The 27,989-nt window shown below is 45.6% G+C and overlaps 4 protein-coding genes, 1 non-coding gene and 1 pseudogene across 6 annotated transcripts in view; 3 read left to right on the top strand and 3 right to left on the bottom strand.

The window, feature by feature from the left end:
- LOC144695274 (uncharacterized) overlaps positions 1–27,989 on the top strand; it is a 291,857-nt gene that overhangs the window by 60,164 nt on the left and 203,704 nt on the right. The gene's annotated exons all lie outside the window — the stretch shown is intronic.
- LOC144695199 (uncharacterized) overlaps positions 1–27,989 on the bottom strand; it is a 425,892-nt gene that overhangs the window by 219,156 nt on the left and 178,747 nt on the right. The gene's annotated exons all lie outside the window — the stretch shown is intronic.
- The window catches only part of LOC144695466 (uncharacterized), a 409,626-nt gene that overhangs the window by 253,616 nt on the left and 128,021 nt on the right, over positions 1–27,989 (top strand).
- Positions 135–27,925, bottom strand: LOC144695469 (uncharacterized; annotated as a pseudogene). The gene is made up of 6 exons (XR_013579972.1): positions 27,877–27,925; positions 25,717–26,970; positions 25,430–25,607; positions 19,139–19,289; positions 18,442–18,546; positions 135–4,595 (listed from the first exon to the last, which is right to left on the bottom strand). The product of XR_013579972.1 is annotated as an uncharacterized LOC144695469 (transcript).
- On the bottom strand, positions 16,007–19,098 carry LOC144695277 (uncharacterized). Its single transcript, XM_078566193.1, has one exon. The coding sequence runs from the start codon at positions 19,035–19,037 to the stop codon at positions 18,594–18,596; it is 444 nt and encodes a 147-aa protein (XP_078422319.1). The 5' UTR covers positions 19,038–19,098; the 3' UTR covers positions 16,007–18,593.
- Positions 21,237–21,309, top strand: trnar-ccu (transfer RNA arginine (anticodon CCU)). The gene has a single exon. It is a non-coding gene; the product is annotated as a tRNA-Arg (tRNA).

Below are 27,989 nucleotides of genomic sequence, written 5' to 3'. Positions count from 1 at the left end.
AATTATAAACCCATTGAGGAGAAAGTTTACCAACCTGCAGTGACATTGACCAATATATTGTGTACAGGACTCTTTCTGTAGGCTCCTGAGTGTTTCAGTGAATAGGAACACACCATGCTGACAAATCAGGTAGATTGGGTTAGGCAAAATCAATGAATTTATTGTGATTTATAAATCTATACAGAAAATTGATAATACAGTAGACAAACAACACAATATTCAACTTACACCAACTTTGAACCAACCAAAATTACAAAGCATTTGAAAATGACTCAAGATCTTTCTCAGAATATGAAATAAATCTTGGAAGAGTGTAAGGTGAACATATCACACTGTTATTACATCAAGGTATGATGGGCTGAGGGAACTCAGGTCTGTAGAGACTCATCCCCACTCCCTCACCATACTCAGGATAGTAGTCCTCCCAGACAGCAGAGTACAAACATTCCCCATGGTATTAGTCAAACACCCGTCATCTGAAGAGGGTCTGTCCATAATTCACAACACCAACTAAAGCAGGGTCCAATTCTACCCCATTCCCACTCAAAGAGCTGGGTTATTTTACTGCACACAGACAAACTCAAAGCTAATTCCCAATTCTCTATCCTTTGGCCTGCCATTCACCACAATGCTTCTGCAGCCATCAATCTGGTTTAAACACTCCCTCATATCCACCTTCGACACCCTTGTTCCCAAAATTACCTTTACTCTCTTCCTTCCTAGTCGATCTCCCTACTGTTCAACTCCAAAGGGTGAAGATTTGAGCATTTCTGGTACACAACTGGTTTAGCCATCCATCACCAGATCTGACTGCAACACATCAAGAACTAGTGGTTCCTCTGCCAAAACTGCTCATTACTCCAGGACCATCCTGATGAGAAAAGATAACCCACAACATCTCCTCCCCAAAACCAACTGTGTCCTTGTGGAAGTTATGTTCCAGCTGTACAGAGCTCTGTTTAGACCCTATCTGGAGAACTGCGTTCAGTTCTGGGCACCGCACCTCAGGAAGGATATATTGGCCTTGGAGGGAGTGCAGCGTAGATTCACCAGAATGTTCCTGGGGCTAAAAGGGTTAATTTATGAGGACAGGTTGTACAGACTGAGCTTGTATTCCCTTGAATGTAGAAAATTAAGGGGTAATCTAATTGAGGTGTTTAAGATGATTAAACGAGTTGATAGAGTAGTTAGAGAGAAACTATTCCTCTGGTAGGAGAGTCCAGAACAAGGGGTCGCAGCATTAAAATTTAAGCTGGGCTGTTCAGGGGTGATGTCAGCAAAGACTTCTTCACAAAAAGGGGACTGGAAATCTGGAACTCTCTCCCCACAAAAATCTGTTCTGGGTGGGGGTCAACTGGAAATTTCAAACTGAGATTGTGAGACAAGGAGATTAAGGGTTACAGAGCCCAGGCAGGTAGATAGAGTTAAGATCTGGATCAGCCATGATCTAACTGAATGGTATAACAGGCTCAAGGGATTACTCCAGTTCCTACATTCCTTAAACTCCTCTCCACTCTCATCTCCAACAACAATTGGTCAGTGTCATCCTCTGTAACTTCCAGCTGAGCTCCTGACCCTCATACCTTCTCCTTCACAAAGATCACCCACTTCCCCCTCGGTAACATCGCCCATTTCCAACACCCCCAATCCCCGCATTAGTCCATCTGCTCTTGAAATCCTCATCCATGCTGTTATTGCTTCTAGACTAGACTATTCCAATGCTCTCGTGTCCAGATTCCCATCTTCCACCCTCCATAAACTTCAGGTCAGCTAAAACTCTGCGGTGTCTATCCTAACTCACACACCTATCACCCCTGTGCTCGCTGACCTACATTGGTTCCCAGTCCCCCAGTGCCTCCAATTTAAAATTCTCATGCTCCAGTACAAATTGCTCCATGGCCTCACCCCCTCCCTATCCCTGTCACCTCTCGTCCCATTTCCCTCCGAGATCTCTGCACTCCTCCAATTCTGGCCTTTAGTACATCCGCCCCACCCCCACTCCCTTCACCTGACCGTTGACAGCCGTGTTATCCAGGCTCCATGCTCATGAATTCCCTCCTTAAACCTCTCTGCATCCTCATCTCTCTTCCCTTCTTTAGTACCCTCCTTAAATCCCACCTCTTTGGCCATATTTTGGTCATCCCCTCCTAATATTTCCTTTTTTGTCTCAGTGTTAATTTTTCTCTGATTATGTCTCTATGAAACGTTTTGGGTTGTTTGACTATATTAAAGTGCTCTATAAATACAAGCTGTTGTCCTCTCACATTCCCTCCAGTCCTCAAGGTACTGACCTGGAGTACAGACTGTGGACATTGATTGGCCTCTAGTGCTCTGTTTGAGTGGCCATTCAGCATGTACAGACCCAGACAGTGAATGTCGGGAGACAATGGAGACTGTCACAGCCGAGACACATCCTGCCCTCCCCCTGACTTCCCAGTTGGGATCACTGATGAGGAACGGGATTCCTGGCTGATTCTCCCCCTCCATAGACCAGAGATGCGGAGGCTAATTGAAGTCCCTCCATTACTACCCCAGGATTGGCTCCTCCCCTGGGAGCTTGTGCTGGTAGATTAAAAGCTGAAGCCTTTCTAACCACTGAGTATCTGATTGCCTTCTTGGTCAGAGTGAGAGTCAGTGAGTGACTTGGACCTGACGCTGCACTGAAAAGATGTTGAGTTTATACAGGAGCTACTATACATATTGATGTCTTCTTTTGCTGATGTTTAGTGATCTGGTCAAAGGTTAAATTAGCCTTCTTGAAACAATTGGACTGATGGTGGGAGAGGTTTGAGACAGACACTGCTGAGACAGACAGTGCTTTGGAGCGACAGCTCCCCTGTGTGAGCACTGGAGGGTAAACAACACAGACACTCTCGGTGTAACAGAAGCAGGTGACCCGGCTCCAAATCTATGTGGAGATGTTGGTGTATAGTGAGAGGAGGAGGAGGTGGTGAAACAATCCTGGCACACGTCACACTGGAAGGGTTTGTCTCCCGTGAGGGTTCGCTGATGTTCCAAGAGGTCCGACAACTGTGTGAAGGCTTTATTACAGAACTCACACTGATAGGGTTTCTCCCCTGTGTGAGTGCATTGATGGACCAGAAGATAGCTGACTGTGGAAAGCCTTGTCACACACCTAACAGTTGGATGAATTTCTCCCTGTGTGAATCCTCTGGTGTCCCAGGATAATAAAGACAATATGAAAGCTTTATCGCGAACCTCACAACTGAAAGGTTTCTCCCCACGTGGAGGTTGTATAAATGAGTTGTCGCACACCTCACACATAAATAGTTACTCCCCTGTGTGACTGTGCCAGTGACTCACCAAACTCGAGGATCGTTCAAAGCTTTGATTACACACCTCACACTGGAACAGCATCTTCTGTGTGTGAATCCTTTGGTGCCTCAGGAGATCAGAGGATTGGGTGAAAGCCTTCTCACAAACCTCACACCTGAAGGGTTTCTCCCCTGTGTGAATCCGCTGGTGTCTCAGGAGGGTTGTAGATATCGCAAAAGCTTTACCACAAACCTCACACCTGAAGGGTTTCTCCCCTGTGTGAGTCCTCTGGTGTCTCAAGAGGATTGTAGATATCGCAAAAGCTTTATCACAAATCTCACATTTGAAGGGTTTCTCCCCTGTGTGGATTGTCTGATGGACCAGGATGCTTGATGACCGTGTGAAGGCTTTGTCACATACCTCACATTTGAACAGTTTCTCCACTGTGTGCATACTTCCATGTGAGCGGAGATACGATAAACGTGAGAAAGATTTGTTACACACACTGCACGTGAATGGTTTCTCCCCTGTGTGAATACGTTGGTGTTCCCGGAGGGTTGAGGACTGCGAGAACGATTTGTCGCACACCTCACATGTGAATGGTTTCTCCCCTGTGTGAATGCGTTGGTGTAGACGGAGGTTTGATGAGGCAGAGAATGATTTGTCGCACACTTCACACACGAATGGTTTCTCCCCTGTGTGAATGCGTTGATGTTCACGCAGGGTTGATGACTGTGAGAATGATTTATTGCATACCTCGCAAGTGAATGGTTTCTCTCCTGTGTGAATGCGTTGGTGTACACGGAGGGTCGATGAATGTGAGAATGATTTATTGCACACCTCACACGTGAATGGTCTTTCCCTAGAGTGACTGCGTTGGTGTTTCTCCAATTCTGATGAGTGTGCAAAGCACGTATTGCACACCTCACAGTTGAACGGCTTCTCCCTGGTGTGAATCCTCTGATGCCTCAGGAGATCAAAGGAGTGGGTGAAAGCCATCTCACAAACCTCACATCTGAAGGATTTCTTGCCTGTGTGAATGCTCTGGTGTATCAGGGGAGTCACAGAGGTCACAAAATCTTTATCACAAATGTTTCACATGAATGGTTTCTCTCCTGTGTAGATGCATTGATATTTGACGAGGGTCGATGACCGTGAGAATGATTTGCTGCATACTTCGCACGTGAATGGTTTCTCCCCGGTGTGACTACATTTGTCCATGCAGAGGTACGATGACCATGAGAATGATTTGTCACTAACCTCACACTTGAATGGCTTCTCCCCAGTATGGACATGTTGGTATTGCACGATTGTTGATCACCGTGCAAAGTCTTGGTCACATACCCGACACTTGAATTGTTTCTCTTCCATGTGGCGGTACAACAGATGGATGTTGCGTGTGAGGAGATCTCATGAACCTGTGGAGCGCTCCTCACACTTGACAGCCGCTCGCCTGTAGGAATAAGTCAGTGGTTCATGAGGATCAATGAATGATTAAAGCTCTCACCACACTTGGAGCCCACTCACACTTCTTCCCAGCCTCACCCTGACCAATCGCCCACAGCCGAACCTTCAGAAAGGTTGGTTCTGATGGAAGGTTCCACACCACTGACCAGTTTCAGATCTGATATGTCAAAGCTCCCCTGACCCGACTGACTTCCAGATGATGGTTTCACTGCCCAACCTTCTCTGTGTTGAGCAATGCTGTGAAGGAACTGGATGTCTTCCCACAGTTGTGCAGTTGTTCCTTGGGTGATGGTCAGGATCTATCTGCGGTGTCTATCCTCTCTGTATTCTCTGGAGTAGTACGGTGCAATCCTTCTGTAAAACAGGAAAAGGAAACATGATTTCCTCCAACTCCTTCTCCTCCTTTGCTGAAGGGGCTGACTCCTCAGTTAGAGACTGTTCCACAGGGAGCGCCAGTCTGCTATTCCCCTGTGTCGGGGTTTGGATGCAAATCCTTTCTTTTTCCTCACCTGACTGTCACACACCCTCTGTTCTCAGCAGGGACAGTGGATAGTGGCCAGGAGGAGACAATGTGGCTACTTTCTTTCCTCCGCCCAGCCCCCATCTTCCCAGGCACCGTGAGGCCAATGGAAAAGACAGTTGGGCGGAATGTAAAAAGGGCTATCAATTCACTATGAGTTTTAGAGGACCAGTTTTGTCCTCAGTGTAAATAACTTTTGAAGTTTGTGCAACAGAATCAAAATAAAAACATGAAAACTTTCCAATTGTCCTAAACACCAAATGAATGAGAATGGGCAGAGTGGGAGGCTATATGAATAACATCTCTCACAGCCAATCAAAACTGCTACACTGCCTGGTGTGGGCTACAGGTGACTCCAGTCCCACACATGAATGATTAACACTTAACTGCCCTATGAAAGGGTGATAAACAATCACTACAAAGACCAATAAGAAGAAAATCAGATAGTTCTGGTCAATCCTCGAATTATGTCAAAAATGTTAAGGTCATCTCTGCTCCTTCACTCACTGGATATTCAGTCCTGAACATTAGTGTGGATATTATGTGATGTAATTATTATAAATTCTGTTCCTTCACTCACCATCTCCTCACTTGGTTTTCAGTCCCTACAGGAAGTGAAGCAGCTGTGGAAGAGGAAGAGGAGAGAATGGGCAGAGTGGGAGGCTATATGAATAACATCTCTCACAGCCAATCAAAGACAGGAATACATTGAAATTCCACCCCCCCTCCCCCCAACATGTCGATCACTCTACTGATCCAATCACCCCGAGGGGGTGGGACATCACTGTGTAACTGTTATAAAAACAAAAAACTGCGGATGCTGGAAATCCAAAACAAAAACAGAAATACCTGGAGAAACTCAGCAGGTCTGGCAGCATCGGCGTAGACGAGCATCCCCGTTCTGCGTAGGCCCTTGGAGACAGACGCTCACCCAATCGGAACTACATTACCCATGCTGCAAGTGACAACCGGCAATATGGAACGATCGCGCACACCCCCGCAGTGCCTGATGGGAGTTGTAGTTCTGCGCGGGCAGCGGCGGTTGGCGCCCAGCGTTCGGGAGTTCGAATCTGAGAAAGCGCGAGCCCGAGCGGCTGTCACGTGGGCGGAGCTGGAATTGGAGGTGCGCACCTGTAAATCCCAGCCCCGTTTAACCCCCTCAACCCCATCTCCCTGTCCTTCATCTCCCCGTCCCTCCTTCCTTTACCCCCATCCCTCCTCCTTCAGCCCCCATCCCCCTCCTTCACCCCCATCTTTCCTCCATCCACCTTCACCTCCATCCCTCCTTCCTTTGCCCCCATCCCCCTCCTTCGCCCCATCCCCCTCCTTCCTTCGCCCCATCCCCCTCCTTCGCCCCATCCCCCCCTCCTTCGCCCCATCCCCCTCCTTCGCCCCATCCCCCTCCTTCGCCCCCATCCCCCTCCTTCGCCCCTATCCACCTCCTTTGCCCCATCCCCCCTCCTTCACCCCCCATCCCCCTCCTTCACCCCCATCCTTCCTTCATCCACCTTCACCTCCATCCCTCCTTCCTTCGCCCCCATCCCCCTCATTCGCCCCCATCCCCCTCCTTCGCCCCATCCCCCTCCTTCGCCCCCATCCCCCTCCTTCGCCCCCATCCCGCCTCCTTCACCCCCCCATTCTCCCTCTTTCATCCCCCCTCCTTTAAGAGGATATTTCAGAGGATTCAGAATAAGTACATTCCTACTATTAAAACAAATTCTAAGCGGAGGACCCACCATCCATGGCGAACTAAAGATGTTAAGGAAAGCATCAAACTTAAGGGAAAAAGCATAAAATGAGTGGCAGGACAGATGATCGGACAGAACATAAAGATCTGCAGAGAATGGCAAAAGGTTAATCGGGGAAATAAATTTGAGTATGAGAGGAAGCTAGCTAGAAATGTAAAAATGGATAACAACAGTTTCTACAAGTATTTAAAAAGGAAAAGAGTAAGTAAAGTGAGTATTGGCCCTTTAGAGCATGCCAGTGGGGAGTTAATAGTAGATAATAAGGAAATGGTGGAAGAAATTAACAAATATTTTGCTTCTGTGTCCACTATAGAGGATACAAAAAACATTCCAGTAATAGCTGCAAATCAGGAGGCGAAAGGGAGAAAGCCAAGCAACTTGGTGAAATTGAAATCATTGGCGAAATAGTACTGAACAAATTGATGAAGTCTCCGGGTCCTGATGGACTACATCCTAGGGTCATAAAAGAGGTGGCTAATGAGGTAGTCATTGTGCTGGTGTTAGTTTTCCAAAATTTGCTAGATTCTGGAAATGCTGCATCAGATTGGAAAGTAGCGAATATAACTCCTCTATTCAAGAAGGGGGAGAGGCAGAAAACAAGAAATTATAGGCCAGTTAGCTTGACGTCAGTCGTGGAGAGATTATTAAGTTATTAGAATCAATCATAAAGGAGGTTATAGCTGGGCACTTAGAAGAGCTCAAGGCAATCCGGAAGAGTCAGCATGGTTTTGTGAAAGGAAAATCATGTTTAACCAATTTATTGGAGTTTTTTGAAGGAGTAACATGCGCAGTGGATAAAGGGGAGCCTGTAGATGTACTGTACTTGGATTTCCAGAAGGCGTTTGATAAAGTGCCACATCAAAGGTTATTACAGAAAATAAAAGTGGATAGTACTGGAGTAACATATTGGCATAGATAGAAGATTGGCTGGCTGGCAGAAAGCAGAGAGTATGCATAAATGGGTATTTTTCTGATTGGCAGGATGTGATGAGTGGAGCCCCACAGGGGGTCTATACTGGGGCCTCAACTTTTTATGATTTACATCAATGACTTAGATGAGGGGAGTGAAGACATGGTAGCTAAATTTGCAGATGACACAAAGATAGGTATGAAAGTATGTTATGAAGAGCACATGAGGAGGTTGCAGATGGATATATATAGGTTGAGTGGGCAAAGATCTGGCAAATGGACTTGAATGTGGGAAAATGCGAAGTTGCTCACTTTGGCAGGAAGAACAAAAAAGTAGAGTACTACTTAAATGGAGAACAGCTGCATAATTCTGAGTTGCAGAGGGATCTAGGTGTTCTCGTACATGATTCACAAAAATTTAGTATGCAGGTACAACAAGTAATTAAGAAGGCTAATGGAATGCTAAACAAAAACAGAATTACCTGGAAAAACTCAGCAGGTCTGGCAGCATCGGCGGAGGACAATAAAGTTGACGTTTCGAGTCCTCATGACCCTTCAACAGAACTGAGTAAAATTAGGAGAGGGGTGAAATATAAGCTGGTTTAAGGTGGTTGGGGGGGTGGGGGGGGGGGGGGTGGGGGGAGAGAAGTGGGGTGGGGGGTGGTTGTAGGGACAAGCAAGCAGTTATAGGAGCAGATAATCAAAAGATGTCACAGACAAAACAACAAAGAGGTGTTGAAGGTGGTGATATTATCTAAGAGAATGTGCTAATTAAGAATGGATGGCAGGACACACAAGGTACAGCTCTAGTGGGGGTGGGGTGAAATAAGACTAATAGGGCATAAAATGTATGAATTTAAAAATAATGGAAATAGGTGGGAAAAGAAAAATCTATATAAATTATTGGAAAAAACAAAAGGGAGGAGGAAGAAACGGAAAGGGGGTGGGGATGGAGGAGGGAGTTTAAGATCTAAAGTTGTTGAATTCAATATTCAGTCCGGAAGGCTGTAAAGTGCCAAGTCGGAAGATGAGGTGCTGTTCCTCCAGTTTGTGTTGGGCTTCACTGGAACACTGCAGCAAGCCAAGGACAGACATGTGGGCAAGAGAGCAGGGTGGTGTGTTAAAATGGCAAGCGACAGGGAGGTTTGGGTCATTCTTGCGGACAGACCGCAGGTGTTCTGCAAAGCGGTCGCCCAGTTTGCGTTTGGTCTCTCCAATGTAAAGGAGACCGCATTAGGAGCAACGAATGCAGTAGACTAAGTTGAGGGAAATGCAAGTGAAATGCTGCTTCACTTGAAAGGAGTGTTCGGGCCCTTGGACGGTGAGGAGAGTGGAAGTGAAGGGGCAGGTGTTGCATCTTTTGCGTATGCATGAGGAGGTGCCGTGGGTGGGGGTTGAGGAGTAGGGGGTGATGGAGGAGTGGACCAGGGTGTCCCGGAGGGAACGATCCCTACAGAATGCCCCCAGGGGTGGTGAAGGGAAGATGTGTTTGGTGGTGGCATCATGCCGGAGTTGGCGGAAATGGCGGAGGATGATCCTTTGAATGCGGAGGCTGGTGGGGTGATAAGTGAGGACAAGGGGGACCCTATCATGTTTCTGGGAGGGCGGAGAAGGTGTGAGGGCGGATGCGCGGGAGATGGGCCGGACACGGTTGAGGGCCCGGTCAACCACCGTGGGTGGAAAACCTTGGTTAAGGAAGAAGGAGGACGTGTCAGAGGAACTGTTTTTGAAGGTAGCATCATCAGAACAGATGCGACGGAGGCGAAGGAACTGAGAGAATGGGATGGAGTCCTTACAGAAAGCGGGGTGTGAGGAGCTATAGTCGAGGTAGCTGTGGGAGTCGGTAGGCTTGTAATGGATATTGGTGGACAGTCTATCACCAGAAATTGAGACAGAGAGGTCAAGGAAGGGAAGGGAAGTGTCAGAGATGGACCATGTGAAAATGATGGAGGAGTGGGAATTGGATGCAAAATGAATACATTTTTCCAGGTCCCGACGAGAGCATGAAGCAGCACCGAAGTAATCATCGATGTACCGGAGAAAGAGTTGTGGGAGGAGGCTGGAGTAGGACTGGAACAAGGAATGTTCCACATACCCCATAAAGAGACAGGCATAGCTGGGGCCCATGCGGGTACCCATAGCCACACCTTTTATTTGGAGGATGTGAGAGGAGTTAAAGGAGAAATTGTTCAGTGTGAAAACAAGTTCAGCCAGACGGAGGAGAGTAGTGGTGGATGGGGATTGTTCGGGCCTCTGTTCGAGGAAGAAGCTAAGGGCCCTCAGACCATCCTGGTGGGGGATGGAGGTGTAGAGGGATTGGACGTCCATGGTGAAGAGGAGGTGGTTGGGGCCAGGGAACTGGAAATTGTTGATGTGACGTAAGGTGTCAGAGGAATCACGAATGTAGGTGGGAAGGGACTGGACAAGGGGAGAGAGAAGGGAGTCAAGATAGCGAGAACTGAGTTCCGTGGGGCAGGAACAGGCTGACACGATCGGACTGCCGGGACAGTTCTGTTTGTGGATTTTGGGTAGGAGGTAGAAGCGGGCCATCCGAGGTTGGGCGACTATCAGGTTGGAGGCTGTGGGAGGAAGATCTCCAGAGGAGATGAGGTCAGTGACAGTCCTGGAAACAATGGCTTGATGTTCAGTGGTGGGTTCATGGTCCAGGGAGAGGTAGGAGGAAGTGTCTGCGAGTTGACGCTCAGCCTCCGCGAGGTAGAGGTCAGTGCGCCAGACAACAACAGCACCACCCTTGTCAGCAGGTTTGATGACAATGTTGGGGTTGGACCTGAGAGAACGGAGTGCAGTAAGTTCAGAGACAGATTAGAATGGGTGAGAGGAGCAGAGAAATTGAGACGGCTAATATCACGCGAAGTGAAGCAGCATTTCACTTGCATTTCCCTTAACTTAGTCTACTGCATTCGTTGCTTCCAATGCAGTCTCCTCTACATTGGAGAGACCAAACGCAAACTGGGCGACCGCTTTGCAGAACACCTGCGGTCTGTCCGCAAGAAAGACCCAAACCTCCCTGTCGCTTGCCATTTTAACACTCCACCCTGCTCTCTTGCCCACATGTCTGTCCTTGGCTTGCTGCATTGTTCCAGTGAAGCCCAACACAAACTGGAGGAACAGCACCTCATCTTCCGACTAGGCACTTTACAGCCTTCCGGGCTGAATATTGAATTCAACAACTTTAGATCTTAAACTCCCTCCCCCCATCCCCACCCTGTTTCTTCCCCCTCCCTTTTGTTTTTTTCAATAATTTATATAGATTTTTCTTTTCCCACCTATTTCCATTATTTTAAAGTCTACAACTAATACCTTGTCAGTCTTTCTACCCCACCCCCACTAGAGCTGTACCTTGAGTGTCCTGCCATCCATTCTTAATTAGCACATTTTCTTAGATAATATCACCACCTTCAACACCTCTTTGATCCTTTTGTCTGTGACATCTTTTGATTATCTGCTCCTATCACTGCTTGCTTGTCCCTACAACCACCCCACCCCCTCAACTTCTCTCTCCCCCCGCCCACCTTAAACCAGCTTATATTTCACCCCTCTCCTAACTATACTCAGTTCTGTTGAAGGGTCGTGAGTACTCGAAACGTCGACTCTTTTCTTCGCCACCGATGCTGCCAGACGTGCTGAGTTTTTCCAGGTAATTCTGTTTTTGTTGTAGATAGATTCTTGTTCGACAAGGGAATCAAAGGTCATTGGAGTTAGATGGGAATGTGGGAATCGAAAAACAAGAAGATCAGCCATGGTCTCATTGAATGGCGGAGCAGGCTCGAGGGGCCAAATGGTCTACTCCTGTTCCTATTTTTTTATGTTCACTCCCCCATCCCCCTCCTTGGATTGATGGTTGATAAATCCCCTGGACCAGATTAGCTTCATCTCTGAGTGTTGAAGGAGGGGCTAAGAGAGATAGCGGATGCATTGCTGGTTATCTTTCAAAATTCAACAGATTCTGGAAAGATTCCTGCAGGCTGGAAAGTAGAAAATGTATTCCCACTATTTAAGGAGAGAGGAAGAGGGAGAATGGAGAACTATAGACCTGTTAGTTTGATGTCAGTAGTAGGGAAAATGTTAAAATGTATTATAAAGGATGTGATAACTGTACATTTAGAAAAGATTGGTAAAATTGGGCGGAGTCAATGTGGATTAATGAAAGGGAAATCATGTTTGACAAACTTGTCAGAGTTTTTTGAGGACATGACTTGCAGCATAGAGAAAGGAGAACCAGTGGATGTGGTGTATTTGGATTTTTGGAAAGCTTTTGATAAGGTCCCACACAGGTTAGTAAGTAAAATTTTTAAAAATGGGATTAGGGAAACATACTAGCATGGATTGAGAATTGGTTAATAGACAGAAAGCAGAGAGTAGGAATAAATGGATCATTCTCAGGATGGCAGGCCGTTACTAGTGGGGTACCGCAAGGATCAGTGCTAGGGCACGGCTGTTTACAATCTGTATAAATGATTTGGATGTAGGGATCAATTGTAATATTTCCATATTTTCTGATGGCACCAAACTGAGTGGGAACATAAGTTGTGAGGAAGATCACAAGGAGGCTCCAAGAGAATTTGGACAGGCTAAGTGAATGGACTAGAACATGGCAGATTGAATATAATGTGAATAAGTGTGAAGTTTTTCACTTTGGTAGAAATTACAGAAAGGCAGAATATTTCTTAAATGGTAAGAGGTTGGGAAATGCCGATATCCAAAGGATGTCCTTGATCATGAGTCACTAGAAACTAGCATGCAGGTACAGCAAGCAATTCGGTAGGCAAATGGTAAGTTGTCCTTCATCGCAAGGGGATTTGTGTACAGCAGCAAGGATGTCTTGCTGCAGTTACAGAGCCTTGTTGAGACCTCACCTGGAGTATTGTGCAGTTTTGGTCCCCTTATCTAAGGAAGGATATACTTGCCATAGAAGGAGTGCAACCGAGGTTCACCAGATTAATCCCTGGGATGGCAGAATTGCTTTACAAAGAGAAATTGCGGAGACTGGGTCTGTATTCCCTCGAGTTTCGAAGAATGAAAGGTGACCTCATTGAATCTTACAAAATTCTTACAGGGCGGATGTAGATAAAATGTTTGCCCTGGCTGGAGAGTCTAAAACCAGTCCACATAATCTCAGAATAAGGGATAAGCCATTTAAGACTGAGATGAGGAGGAATTTCTTCACTCAGAGGATGGTAAATCTTTGGAATTTGCTACCCTCGAGGGCTGTGGAAGCTCAACCATTGAGCATGTTCAAGACAGAGATCGATAGATTTCTGGAGACCAATGACATCAAGGGATATGGAGCTAGTCTGGGAAAGTGGCATTGAGGTCGATGATCAACCATGATCTGATTGAATGGTGCACAGGCTTGATGGGCTGAATGGCCTACTCCTGTTCCAATGTTTCTTCATCTCCCATTCCCCCCTCCTTCACCCCCTCCCCCAAACTTCAACCCACATCCCCCCCATTCACCCTCCACCATCCCTTCTTCACTCCCCCATACCCCCACTTCACCACACTCCCCCCTCCCCACCCTCCGCATCTCAGACACACGGTTACATTGATAACATGTGACTACATTCTACATTTGTTTTCTATGACTGGTGAAAGACACCTTTACTCCATAGTCTGGCGAAAACAATACAAGTTTTGAATACATCTCCCTTACTGGTGCTGAAGGGCCTGTCCTCCATTTAGCCCCTGACCCAGTTAAGATTGTAGATCTAAGGTGCTCCGCTCCATGGCCTGGTCCTCAAATCATTTCTCTCCCTCTTGAAGCTGTCTGCTTGCCATTCCTTTACTACTAGTTTTCTGTTTTGTCTGGTGGTGCGTGGCATTTCTTTCTGACTCGAGGTAAAATGGGACAGATTGTAAGAGACCCTCTGTGAATCTGACATCAGATCATCAGATGGTTTTACACAGGGGCAGCGTGTGGATGAGAAATAGGTGGGGACTGAGGATAGACCCTTGGTCAGTCTCCAGAGTGATGGGGGTGGGAAGATTAACCATTGCAGGAGATTCTCTGGCTACAACTGAAGAGGCAAAAGTGGGCCAAGCGATAACAATCCTACTGACTGGACAACAGAGAAGAGTTAGAGGAGGAGGATAGTGTGGTTGGGCATGTCAAAGGCTGCAGAGAGGTTGCTTTCCTCTCCACAGATGTTGCCTGATCTGAATATTTCCAGCAGTTTCTGAATATATATATATCAGATTTCCAGATTATATTTGAAGAGCTGGGTGTGTGCACTTTAGGGAAGTATAGACTATGGGGTAATTTGATGGAGCTTTGAAACTAACAACAGTTTGTGTTCATGGCTTCATATGGACAAATTATTTCAATTGGATAGGTTAGGGAGGACCAAGGGTCATATTTACAAGTTGTGGAAGGGCAGAACTACAGATTCATCAATTGAAAAAAGTAGCAAGGTCATCTTAAAAAAAATCAAACAATATCACTGGGGCCCATTTTTCAAGGAATAGAATTGCAAAGCAGAGAAGTTATATTGAACTTGTATATAACCTTGGTTAGCCCACACTTGGAGAGCTGTGCACAGTTCTGATCTCCAGATTGAAAAAGGACATAAAGGAACTGGAGAAGGTCCAAAAAACATTTATAAAGATGATATTGAGAATTGGGAGATTGTAACTATCAGGAAAGACTGAACAAGCTAACACTCTTTTCCCTAGAAAAGAGAAGGCTGAGGGGTGACATAATAGAAATCTTTAAAATGATGAATTATAAAATTAAGAAGAAGGGGTAAATGGAGGGAAGATGTTCCCACTTCTGCGGGGCCAAAAATATAAGATGGTCAATAATAAATTCAATGAGGAATTCAGGAGAAACTTCTTTCCCAAGGAAGATTAGAATGTGGAACTTGCTACCACAGGGTATAGTTGATGCAAATAGTTTCGATGTATTTGATGGGAAGCCAGGTAAGTACATGAGGGAGAAAGGAATAGAAGGATCTGCTGATAGGGGCGAGATAAAATAGTGGGGAGAAAGCTCATGTGGAGCATAAGCAGATGGGCTGAATGGTCTGTTTCTGTGCTTTAAAAACTAGAATCAAAACAAAAAGTGCTGGAAATACTGAACAGGTCAGGCACTGGCCCACCCCCTCCCCCCAAGATCCCATTGTCAAAGTGTCCCTTATTTTACTTTCTCAGAGTTGGTCACCCTGGAGTCACAGTCACTCCCCAAGCAAGAGGAAATCCCCAAGCACAGTTTCAACCCTGAGCACAGAGTCACTCCCCAAGTCACAGTGATGTTCCCCAAGTCAGAGTAACTCCACAAGTCCCAGATTCACTCCCTGGGTAACAGAATTACTCCGAAGCAGCTACTCAATATCCTCTCCACTGTTCCTCCGTCTTGTGCCCCTCTCTCCTGTGCAGGTGCTGATCCCACCACTATACATCATCGCCGCCTTGGATGCTGTGGATCTTCCTCTTCTGATCTGCTGTCAAACACATCTGAGGCTACACATCCCACACTGATGTTGTCAGTTTGAAAGCCTCCGAGGTTGAAGAATGCTATTCTCACACTAGAAATCTCTGTCAAACGTTTACCAGGGGAACTGAGACAGCAGCTGCAATAAGTGAGGTTTTATTCAGATGTGACAATGACAAGTTTAAATCCCCACCTGATCTGCTGCTCAAAGTCGCCTCCATTTCACCAGTCAGTTTCCCAAGCCTCTAGAAACTAAATATTTGGAGCCATTTGAATTTTAAACAAGGGCGGCGCAGGGGCACAGTTAGTGCTGCTGCCTCACAGTTCCAGGGACCCGGGTTTGATTCTGACCTCAGGTGTCTGTCTGTGTGGAGTTTGCACATTCTTCCCATGTCCATGGGTTTTCTCTGGGTACTCCGGTTATCTCCCACTATCCAAAGACATGCTGGTTAGGTGGATTGGCTACGGTAAATTGTCCCCCAGTGTGTGTGCGCGCGCGTGTGTGTGAATGTGCCCTGTGATGGACTGGCGTCCGTCCTGGGTGTATCCTGCCTAGCACCCATTGCCTGTCGGGATAGGCTCCTCCTCCCCATGACGCTGAAATAGATGAAGTGGTTTTGGAAAAGTGAGTGAATTTTAAACAATGTTCCGTGTAGTGTGTAAAATGGCTCCTGCCCTCAAACCTTGATTTGCATGCGATGATATCAGTGTTCACATCAATATGAGAAGCCACAGCGTAAAAAGGGATTTATCCAAACATCCCCTTTTCAGGAAAAGAAAAAAACATTGCATGCACTGTCATTTACAAGTTACTCTATATACATAGTCCATGAAGAAAGTTATCACACATGAACGTAAAACTGTTTGTTCTTTCTAGTCTGTTCCAATTTTGTCCCTCCCTACACACACATTGCACACATAATCTTTAAATTATTCAGGTCTTCTTATGGTATGTGTGTGAGTTGCTGACTGTTCATCCGGTGTCTGCTGGATCCTGAGGTGATGTTGTCTCTCTGAGGGATGTTGTTGCCGTGGCGAGTGTTGTTGCTGTGGTAATTGTTGCTGCTGATCCGCTGCATTTATTGGGGAACAGTTGACCTCTGGGACTGATGGTCGTTCAGTTCCTTGCTCAGTTGGTGAAATCGGATCTGCCTCATCAGCTGTCTGCTGTGAAGGAGCAGCTTCTCCGGTTGCACGGTAGATGTCTGCGGTTGTGACGATAGATCTGGTCATTCACTTTCACCGTGTACGATCGAGGTGACAACTTCTCTACACAGGTCCCAAGTTGCCAAGTGAGCTGACTTTTGTTGAGTGCGTTGAACGTTTTCACTCTGACTGGCTCTCCAACTCTCAGCTCTGGCAACGATTTGGCAGCTTCATCAAAGTGAAATTTGTCTTTCTGTAGTTTCACTTTGAGCTTGTCACTCACTCCCTGTTACTACTTCTGGCCTCAGTAGTTTTTTAGCTGTTGGAAGAGTAGTCTGGGTGCAGCGTGACATTAGTCACTGGACTGGACAACTTTCCATGCTTTCAGTAGGTGTGTTTCTCCACTCTAAGATTGCCTTGTACACATCTGTGATGGATCTAGTTGATTTTTTGATGATCCCTTTGGCAGTTTTCACCGCTGCCTCAGCCTTTCCATCTGACTGGGGATAGTGTGGAGATGATGTGTGGTGCTGAATTTCCCAATCGTTTATCAAGTGTCTGAATTCTTCTCTCATGAATTGAGGGCCATTGTCGCTCATCACAATGTCAGGAATGCCATGACGACTGAAGTGTGCTTTCACGCGTCTACAATCTCACTGGTAGTCGTTGACGTCAGTTGGTCTAACTCCCAGTAGTCTGAATAGCAGTCAACTGTGACAGGATAATCAGTTCCAGTGAGAGTGAAGAGGTCTACTCCAAGCTTCATCCGTGGTCTGTCTGGGATGTCATGAGTCATGAGCAGCTCTTTATCTTACTTAGCTTATTCATTACAAACACTGCATTGGCTGATGTGGTCCTCAATCTCATTGCTCATGTTTGGCCAGTAGAGCACTTCTCTTGCCTTCCTCAGAGTTTTCTCATCCCTTTATGGATAATGACCCTAGTCCCTTTGTACAAGATGTCATCTGGGGTGATTACTTCATCTCTGTCTGCCCTATACTCTCTCACAGCAACAGGTGTGTCCTTGATGGTTTCAGGCCATCCTTTCATCACAACTTCCTGTAACATTTGAAGAGTTGTATCTCATTGTGTAGTTTTCTTGACCTGAGCAAGACACTTGTCTGTCAGATTCAGTGTCTCTGCTGGGTTGATGACTTCCAGAGCATGTCATGCTGTTGCTTCTTGTTGAATCTGGAAGATTTCACACTCTGTACCAGCATCATCAACTTACTTCAAAGAGAGTGCAGTTTTTGACAGCATGTCAGTGATGTACATCTACTTCCCTTGCCTGCACTTCACTTCCAAATGATATCTCTGCAAATGAAGTAACAGCCCTTGTATACACTTTGGAACAGACAGAAACAGTTTGAGAAAAATACTTTGAAGTGGCTTGCAGTCAAAATCTACCATCATTTTCTCTCTCCCAAATTGGTACTGGTTGAGATGCTCAGTAGCAAAGACAATAGCCAGGCTCTCTTTCTCAATCTGTGTCTTCAGTTTGTGTTAACGCTCTGGATACAAACACAACTGGTTGTCCTTGCTGCATGAGGGTTGCTCCAAGTCCTGTTTCACTGGTATCTCACTGCAGGGTGACTTCATCATTGACATCATCGTACCTCAGCAATGGCGTTGTCGTCACTAGTTGTTTGATGTGAGTGAAAGCTGCTTCTTGTTCTGTGCCCCAATATCACAGAACACCCACTGCAGTGAGATTGTGTAGACATTCACACTCTGACAAGAAATTGGGAATAACTTTGTTAGGTAGCCCCCATGTAGATTCTAGATGTTCCAGGAGGTCAAACAACTGTGGAGACTTTATAGAACTCAAACCAATAGGATTTCTCCCTGTCTGAGTATGTTGATTGACCAGGAGATACGCTGTGTGAAAGTCTTGTCACACACCTCACACCTGAATAGTTTCTCACCAGTGTGGATCTGCTTGTGCTTCAGGAGATTGGACGAGTGGGTGAAAGCCTTGTCACAAACATTGCACCAGAAGAGTTTCTCCCGTGTGTAAATCCTCTGGTGTCCTGGATGGTCAAAGACGGCATGAAAGCTTCATCACAAACCTTACACATCAAGGGTTACTCCCTCTTGTATGGATCCTTTGATGGACACAGAGGTTGCATGACCTCGAGAATGATTTGTTGCGCATATTGCATGTGAATAGTTTCTCCCCAGTGTCAGTGCGTTGATGTACACGAAGGCTCGATGACACCGAGAAGGATTTGTCACACACCTTGCACATGAATGGCTTCTCCCCTGTGTGAATCCTCTGATGGAGCAGATGGCTCGATGTGTCAGAGAATGACTTGTCACACACCTCGCACTTGAATGGTTTCTCCCCGGTGTGAATGCGTTGGTGTATGCGGAGATCCGATGATGAGAATGACTTGTCACACACCTCACACATGAACGGTTTCTCCCCTGTGTGAATCCGTTGGTGTCTGTGGAGGGTTGATGAATCAGAGAATGATTTGAGACTTTGCATCTGAATGGTTTCTCCCCTGTGTGAATGCATTTGTGCACGAGGAGGGTCGATGACTGCAAGAAGGATTTGTCACACAGCTCACACATGAATGTTTTTTTTCCCTGTGTAAATGGGCCGGTGATTCACCAGGCCTGATAATTGCGCAAAGCCCTGGTTACACAAGTCACACTTAAACGGTTTCTCCCCCATGTGAATACGTTGGTGATTCACAAGCATCGATGACTGTGTGAAAGCTCGATCACACAACTCACACTTAAATGGTTTCTCTTCCATGAAGCTACCCTGTGTTAACAGTTGTATAACAGATATACCTTGTGTGTTAGGAGATCCTATGAGCCTGTGGAGTCCTCCTCACACCTCACACTTGAACAGCCTTCATCCTCGGAGGCTTTCAAACTGACAACATCAGTGTGGGATGTGTAGCCTTAGAAGTGTTTGACAGCAGATCAGAAGAGGATGACCCACAGCATCCAAGGCGGCGATGATGTGTAGTGGTGAGATCAGCACATGCACAGGAGAGAGGGGCACAGGAAAGAGGGACACAGGAGAGAAGGCTCAGCGAGTGATTCAGTGCTCAGGCCACGCCCTGTGCTTGGAGGGACTGGTACTCGGGGATTGACTCTGTGACTGAGGGAATGACAATGGGGAGTGATTTCTCAGTCCTTGTTAGACCTCTCTAGAGGCCTCTCGCCCATCGCCTGATGCCATCCCACCCTGCCTGACCCCTCGCTCTGCCTCTCACCTGTCGGCTGACCCCATTTCCCTTCCCAGGAATTGGGAGGTGAAAACATGTTCAAGGACTTTGGAGAGAAAAGGGAGGTTGAAGATTGGACGATTGTTTGCAAGGATGGAGGGGTCAAGGGTTGTTTTTTTTGAGGAGGGGGTGAGAACAGCAGATTTAAAGGAGAAAGGGACAACATCTGAAGAGAGAGAACCATGAACAATATCGGCTAACATGGAGGGGAAGTTGGGTGATCAGCAGTTTAGTGAGAATAGGGTCGAGGGAACAGGAGGTGCGTCTCATGGACAGGATGAGCTCAGAGAGGGTATGAGGGGAGATAGGAGAGAAACTAGAGAAAGATGTGAATTCAGGGCTAGGGCAGGGGGAGCATTAATGGAAGTTTGTCCAGGCGGGCTAGTGGAAGGGAGGGAATTGAGAGAGGCAGCTGATGGGATTGTTTCAATCTTATTTCCCTGAGCAGAGAGGTCAATATCCAGGGAGCAGAGATTTAAAGTAACTGATGGAAGGATTAGATAGGAGTTGAGGAGTAATTTTTTCACCCAGAGGGTGGTGAGTGTCTGGAACTCACTGTCTGAAAAGGGTGACACAGACAGAAACCCTCATCACATTTAAAAAACACTGAGATATGAACTTGAAGGAATAACTTCTCCACATTTAAAATGGGGATGGAATAACTTCTCCACATTGACTCTGTCCCATCAAACACTCACAGAGAAGGTACAGCATGGGTTAGATACAGAGTCAAGCCCCATCTAAACTGTCCCTTGATGTCCACCGGCAGTGGATGGTTAACCAGTTGTCCACCATAACCTTTCAAGTCTGTGTCTCTTGGACTTAAGGGCATGGATATGAAGTCTGTACCCGGGGAAAGGGCCAGGGTGAGAGAGGGGAATGGTTTTATTGGGGCCTCGGGCATCTCAGGTGGAGGTGAGGGTGGGGTCGAGTAAATCAGGAGCTGCAGAAATGTTGTGGTGAACGGAGGCCCAAAGGCCTAGACAGTTGGGATTTGGAGAGTGCAGTTGTTAGTGAATTGGGGAACAGTTTTTTCCAGGGACGGATACAAAAGGAGGTAGAACTGGAATGTGAGAGGGGGATGTGGGTGCTGAGTAACACCTGGAAGTGATCAGAGATGGCCTTCTCTGTGATTGATACGATGAGAGTAGTGAGACCGGGTGAGACAGCGAAGTCAAGGAGGTGGCCGGGAATCTGGGTTGGGGAAATCACTGAAACTTCGAGACAGGACAAGCAAGGAAACTTCTGGAAAGACTATTGCTTCTCACATACAATCTACACTTTGCCAGCATTAATTACTGACACACAAAAAGCAAATCCTGATCCTGTCAGCTCATTACTGGAATGTTTGGAATTGATCCAATCTGGTTGTGGATGAAAAGAAAGGGCCGGCCCACAAAAAGGCATCAAATTTGGCAGCGATTACATCGAGACAAAGGGTCAAAGCTACAATCACCAAACCCCCATCTTGTCCAGCCCCAGTGGCCTAATGGAGAAGGCACTAGCCTCCTAAGCCAGGGATTGTGGGTTCAAGTCCCATCTGGGGCAGTGTAAAGTTTGGTCCAGATACAACTGTCAAATCTCCTTCTCTAGACAGTGTGACAGTCTGGGAACTTTCTGTTTAACTGGGCAGTTCCTGTTCAGCCCCCTTCTCACTCTGTCACTGACTTTCCACTGACACAAACTAATGCAATGTTTCTCCCAAGCTGTGCACCATCCCAACACTCAGGGAACAATGTCACCTCCACTGTCCAGGCAAATACTGTCCCTTTTGTCACAAAACCATCATATTTTTCATAATATTATTGTGGTTTTATGGTTGTCTGTGTGGCTGATTTAATTGAATTAAAGTCAGAAAGACTGCAAGGTTGAAATTATGAAAAGAGTTAGGTGTAAAACAGTCCTTTGAAATGGAGGTGGACAAGCTAGGATGAGGGTTCCACTGATAAGGTGTGAAGGAAATTTGCATTTTAAGATAAGTAGAAAGGGGTTTAGGTTTCAAAGAGATGGTAGGATGTTTACAGTAACAAGATAAATAGGGCAAGGTTATTATGTTTATTTTTTCCAAAAGGAAAGAGGTCCTATTGACAACATGAAAGCTTTTTATATTATGGGAAAAGTAAATTTCCAAGGACCTGTAGAACAATGGAATTTACAGATTAAAGAGAGAGAAAACACTAATAAAGAAGGATGGAAGGCTACGTAGGGGGTGTGGCCATACATTTTAGCAGAAGTCTGCTGTGTCCAATAACTAAAGTTGTGTTAAAAGCCTTTCGAATTCCACTGTTGCATGGGCGCTGTGTTAACCTTGCTGGATTGATTTTATAATTTCAAATCTGTTTTGGACTGTTGCCTTAAAGGGGGTGTGTAGTTAGCAGCCTGTTTAATTAAGAATTTTGGGAATTGTTAAGACCAAATAACCATGTAACTGTAATCTTATGTGTATTTATTGTTTCATTTTTTCCCTTTTGTTAATAAATGTTTTAACTTAATTTTAAACTCTCTAAAGGTGTTAGTTGACTCTATTCTTCTGAATTCAGTGCATAAACCTTCTCGTAATAAATAAAAATTGCAAAACTGTTGTGATAGCATGGCCAAGTTTCCCTTGTGGATTTGGTCCACCTGGCACATATCACCTGCCACATCATAACACTTTAACTTTTGTCTTCAGTTTACCCAACAGCCCAAGCACAGTTACTACTTTGAAATATCAACTGATATGTAAAATTGGATTAATCGATTTATGTCAGGAAGGGTATTAAGAAATATGTAAATAAGAGGGGTGGATTAGGTTAATATACAAATCAGCCATGATCTAATTGAACGGTCAAACAGGCTTGAGGGTGAATGGTCTCCCCTCTTCCAATATTCCAAGGTTTATCAGGGGATTAGGATCAAAAAACAGGGAAATGGATTTGAGACATGGGTCAGCCATCGTGGAATTAAATTGGGTCTGGGATCGAGGGGCTGAATGCCCTCCATCTGTTGCTGTAAATGTATATAACAATGTCACATCATTGTTAGGAGACAAACAATCCCATCCCCGTCCATGTTCTCTGGGTTGTAACTGAGTGGAAACCTGTTATTGTATTCGAGCATAATAAGTCATTGTCACCGAAATGAAGCCCAATGGTTTGTCAAGCTCTGTTTCATCAAAGTGAAGACCCTTTAATTGGACGGGTCAAACCGTGTGATTACTGGTCAAGCCTCACCCTCACACTGTACATCCCAGTGAGATCAGACATCACAATAGTTTATAAACAGGGTCAGTGTGAGGCAGGAGACTGCACAACCAGTGTGAGTGAAGGAAAGGGAACTGCACTGACTGTGACAATGGAAATATCACTCGCTGGCTGACACTTGGAGGTTTGTTGCTGTAGAAGGTTTGTTTCGACCTGTCATTCAAGTGTCAGAATTCGAGGTCAGCCGATGAGGACTGAGATGAGAAATGTCTTCACTCAAAGGGTTGTGAATCTTTGGAATTCTCTCTCCCAGGGAGCTGTGGATGTTCAGTCATTGAATATATTGAATATATATGACGGAGATTGATGGATTTCTGGATGCTGAGGGAATAAGGGATGTGGGGATAGTGGGAAGGTGGGTTTGAGGTAGAAGATTAGCCCTGGTCGTATTGAATGGTGCAGCAGCTAATAGGGGCCAAATGGCCTTCTCCTGCTCCTATTTCTTATGTTCATCATATTCTCTGGGTCGTTACACCTGTTATTGCATTCTTGTGCAGCAAGTCATTGTAACCAACATGATCAATTTTATCAATTTGAGGAGATCATTAACATGCTGGACAGGGTCCATGGAGGTTTGTCTATATGGACTTCCAGAAGGTATTTGATCATGTTCTGCACAGGAGATTATTCACCAAGATGAAAGTGCAGGGAATTGGAGGGAACCTTGTGACATGGATTGACAAATTGTTTGAGAGATAGGAGACAGAGAGTAGGGATAAAGGGGATGTTCTCTGATTGTCAGGATGTGCCCAATAGTGTTCCCCAGGGATCTGTACTGGAGACTCAGCTTTTCATCATATTGATCAATTACTTTGATGGAGGAACAGTATGGGGTAGTTTACTGATGACACTAAGTTAGGTGACACAGTAAGTAATGTAGATGGGAGTGGAAATTTGGAAGGGACATTGATAGATTAAGTGAGGGGACCAAACTGCAACAGCTGGGGTTCAATGTGGGGAAGTGGGAGATAATTTATTTTGAACCTCAGAAAGATAAATCAGGGCATTTTCCAAATGGTGAGAATCTCAGAGCTGTTTCGAGTCCAATATGTTCCGAAGAAGGGTCATATTGAACTTGGAATGTTAACTCTGATTCTTTCTTTACAGTTGCTGCCAGATCTGTGGAGTATTTCCAGCACTTCTTGTTTTTATTGCAGATCTCCAGCACCCAAAGTATTTTGCGTTTGTTTTACTGAAGCAAACTTATTAAACAATTTGTGTGACTAATTGGAGCAGTTTTATTTCAGGGTGGTACATTCTGATCTGATTGGCTTCATGATCAATGCAGCGTGTAAACATCTGCAGGATAATTTCTTCACTCATTTTACAACGTTTGTTTCAACAAATGGTGGGTGGGGTTTGTACAGGGAGCCCAGAGCCTGAGGAATTATTAGTGTGGCTCAGACAACAAACCCTGATGTCCTGGTCAATATGGATCCTGCAATCAACATTACAAAAACAGATTATCTGGTCATTACCACACAGCTGTTTGTGGGGGCTTGCTGCGCACAAAGTGGCTGCTACATTCCAACAGTGACTACACTTCAAAAAGCACTTCATTTGCTGTGAAGTGATTATGGACGCCCTGAGATTTTGGAAGGTGATAAATAAATGCAAGTTGTTCTTTCTCAGGGAAACATTATGTTTATTATGAACTGGAAATTATAAACCCATTGATGGAGAAAGTGTACCAGCCCACAGTGACATTGACCAAAATATTGTGTACAGGACTCTTACTGTGGGCTCCTGAGTGTTTCAGTGAATAGGAAAACATCATGCTGACAAATCAGGTAGCTTAGGTTAAGCTAAAAAGTAAATTTACTTTCTATACAGAAGATTGATAAAACAGCAGACTAACAACAACAATATTCAGCTTACACCAAACATTGAATAAACCAAAATAACAAAGGATTTGAAAATGACTCAAGATCTTTCCCAGAACATGAAATGAATCTTGGAAGAGTGTATGGTGAACATATCACACTGTTATTACATTGAGGTACGATGAGCTGAGGGAAATCAGGTTTGTAGAGACTCACCCCCACTCCCTCACCATACTCAGGATAGTAGTCCTCCCAGACAGGAAAGTACAAACATTCCCCATGGTATTAGTCAAACACCCGTCACCTGAAGAGGATCTATCTATAATTCACATCACCAACTAAAGCAGGGTCTGATTCTACCCCATACCCACTCCTGAGAACTGGCTCACTTTACTAACACAAAGACTACATAAATACTACAGATAGAAGTTTCTTTCAAATCCTGACAAATGTGTGAAGGCTTTATTACAGAACTCGCAGCGATAGGACTTCTCCCCTGTGTCAGTACATTGATGGACCAGGAGAGACACTTATTGTGTGAAAGCCTTGTCACAAAATAACACCTGAAGTGTTTCTCCTCTGTGTGGATCTATTGATGCTTCAGGAGAGAGGAGTGGGTGAAAGCCTTGTCACAGGATCACAGCTGAATGGTTTCTTCCCTGTGTGGATCCTCTGGTGCCTCAAGAGATAAGATGACTGTGTGAAAGCCTTCTAACAAACCTCACACAAAAAGGGATTCTTCCCAGTGTGAAACATCTGGTCTATCAGGAAGAACGTGGACCTTGTGAAAACTTTCTCACACACCTCACACTCAAATATCTTTTCCTCATTGTGGATGCATCAGTATTTCATGATCGATAAGTTTACAAATATTTGGTCACACACCTCACGCTTCAACGGTTTCTCTCATGTGAATGCGCCGATGGTACACCAACCCTGATAATTGTGCAAAGCCCTTATTACACACCTCACACTTGAATGGTTTCTCCCCTGTGTGAACGCGTTGGTGTTGCAGCAGCGTCGATGGTTGTGTGAAGGCTTGGTCACAAACCTCACATTTGAAGGGTTTCTCCCCTGTGTGAATCCTCTGGTGTCTCAGGAGATCAGAGGATCGGGTGAAAGCCTTATCACAATCCTCACAGCTGAATGGCTTCTCCCCTGTGTGAACGCGTTGGTGTGTGCGGAGGTTCGGTAACTGTGAGAATGATTTGTCGCACACCTCACACTTGAATGGTTTCTCCCCTGTGTGAATGCGTTGGTGATTCACCAGGGTCAATAATCGTGCAAAGTTCTTGTTACACACCTCACATTTGAACGGCTTATCCCCTGTGTGAATGCGCTGGTGATTAAGGAGAGTTGAAGAGTTTGTGAAGGCTTTGTCACACAACACACACTTGAACAGTTTCTCCCCAGTGTGCATGCGTTGGTGTCTTCGGAAGTCAGATGAGTGTGAGAATGCTTTCTCGCACACCTCACATATGAATGGTTTTTCTCCTGTGTGAATGCGCCGATGATACATCAGACCCGATGATTGTGCAAAGCCCTTGTCACACACCTCACACTTGAATGGCTTCTCCCCGGTGTGAATGCGTCGGTGTTTCACGAGTGTCGATGAATGTGCGAAGGTTTGATTGCAGACCTCACAGTTGAATGGTTTCTCTTCCATGAAGCTGTCCTTGTACGAAATATTGGATAACAGATGCACCTCACGTGTTAGATCATATGAGCCTGTGGAGCCCTCCTCACACACCTCACTCTTGAACAGCCTCTCACCTGTAGGAATGAGTCAATGGTTCATGAGGCTCGATAAATGATTGAAGCTCTCGACACACTTGGAACCCACTCACACTTCTTCCCAGCCTCAACCTGACCGATCGCCCACAGCCAAACCTTCAGAAAGGTTGGTTCTGATGGAAGGTTCCACACCACTGACCAGTTTCAGATCTGATGATATGTCAAAGCTCCCCTGACCCGACCGATTTCCAGATGAAGGTTTCACTGCCCAACCTTCTCTGTGTTGAGCAATGCTGTGAAGGGACTGGATGTCTTCCCACAGTTGTGCAGTTGTTCCTTGGGTGATGGTCAGGATCTATCTGCAGTGTCTATCCTCTCTGTATTCTCTGGAGTAGTACGGTGCAATCCTTCTGTAAAACAGGAAAAGAAAACATGATTTCCTCCAACTCCCTCTCCTCTACTGATGGGGCTGAGTCCTCAGATAGAGACTGTTCCACGGTGAGTGCCAGTCTGCTATTCCCCTGTGTGGAGGGTCAGATGCAAGTCCTTTCTATTTCCTCACTTGACTGTCACACACCCTCTGTTTCCAGCAGGGACACTGGATAGTGACCAGGAGCAGACAACGTGGCTATTTTCTTTCCTCCACCCAGCCCCCATCTTCCCAGGCACCGTGGGGACAATGGAAAAGACAGTCGGGTGGCGTGTAAAACGGGCTATCAATTCACAGTGAGCTCGAGTCGTGCTGGTGAAGACCAGTTTTACTCTTAGAGTATGTGTTTAATATAAAAAACACTCAGGAGAAATGTTAATTCAATGGAGATTTTGAAATTTCTCCCTTTGATTTCCAAATTATTTGAAGAAAACACACTAGGCAGGAAGTGCTAGAAGCTCAGGAAAATATTGCTTCAGTGTAGCTGATTGAAGGGTTCTGGTTTATCCTGGGAAATTAGATACACTGCACTCACTCAGACTGCACATCCCAAATTCAGCTATCAGCCACAGCACTGGGCAAAACTATCAAATCCAAGCCCAGGCTTTTGGGAAAGGCCGAGGCCTTCAGGTAAAATCTTGAAAGAAATTTCCGAGGAGGCAGCTCTCCCTCAGTCCTGCCGCTCCGACTGGGAACATCCCCTCAGAGGAACTGTATAAATTATAGTCTAGAGCATAAAAACAGCTTCCAACACACAGACAGAACTGACCATTCACAGTCCACAGGATAATAACCAGCTCCCAACACACACACAGAACTCAACAAGGCCTTCAGGTAAAAGACATTTGAATAATACAATTTGTATAAATTCTGTTCCTTCACTGACCGTCTCCTCACTTGGTTTTCAGTCCCTACAGGAAGTGAAGCAGTAACTGTGAGTGGGGTCAGGGGATGGGGAGGGGACTGTTTATTTGTAAATAATTTTTAAAAGACCCACCT

Source organism: Cetorhinus maximus, chromosome 21, assembly GCF_964194155.1.
Source record: "Cetorhinus maximus chromosome 21, sCetMax3.hap1.1, whole genome shotgun sequence".
Classification (NCBI taxonomy): domain Eukaryota; kingdom Metazoa; phylum Chordata; class Chondrichthyes; order Lamniformes; family Cetorhinidae; genus Cetorhinus; species Cetorhinus maximus.
Note: the sequence above shows the minus strand (reverse complement) of the source record. Positions and strands in the feature narration are given on the sequence as shown.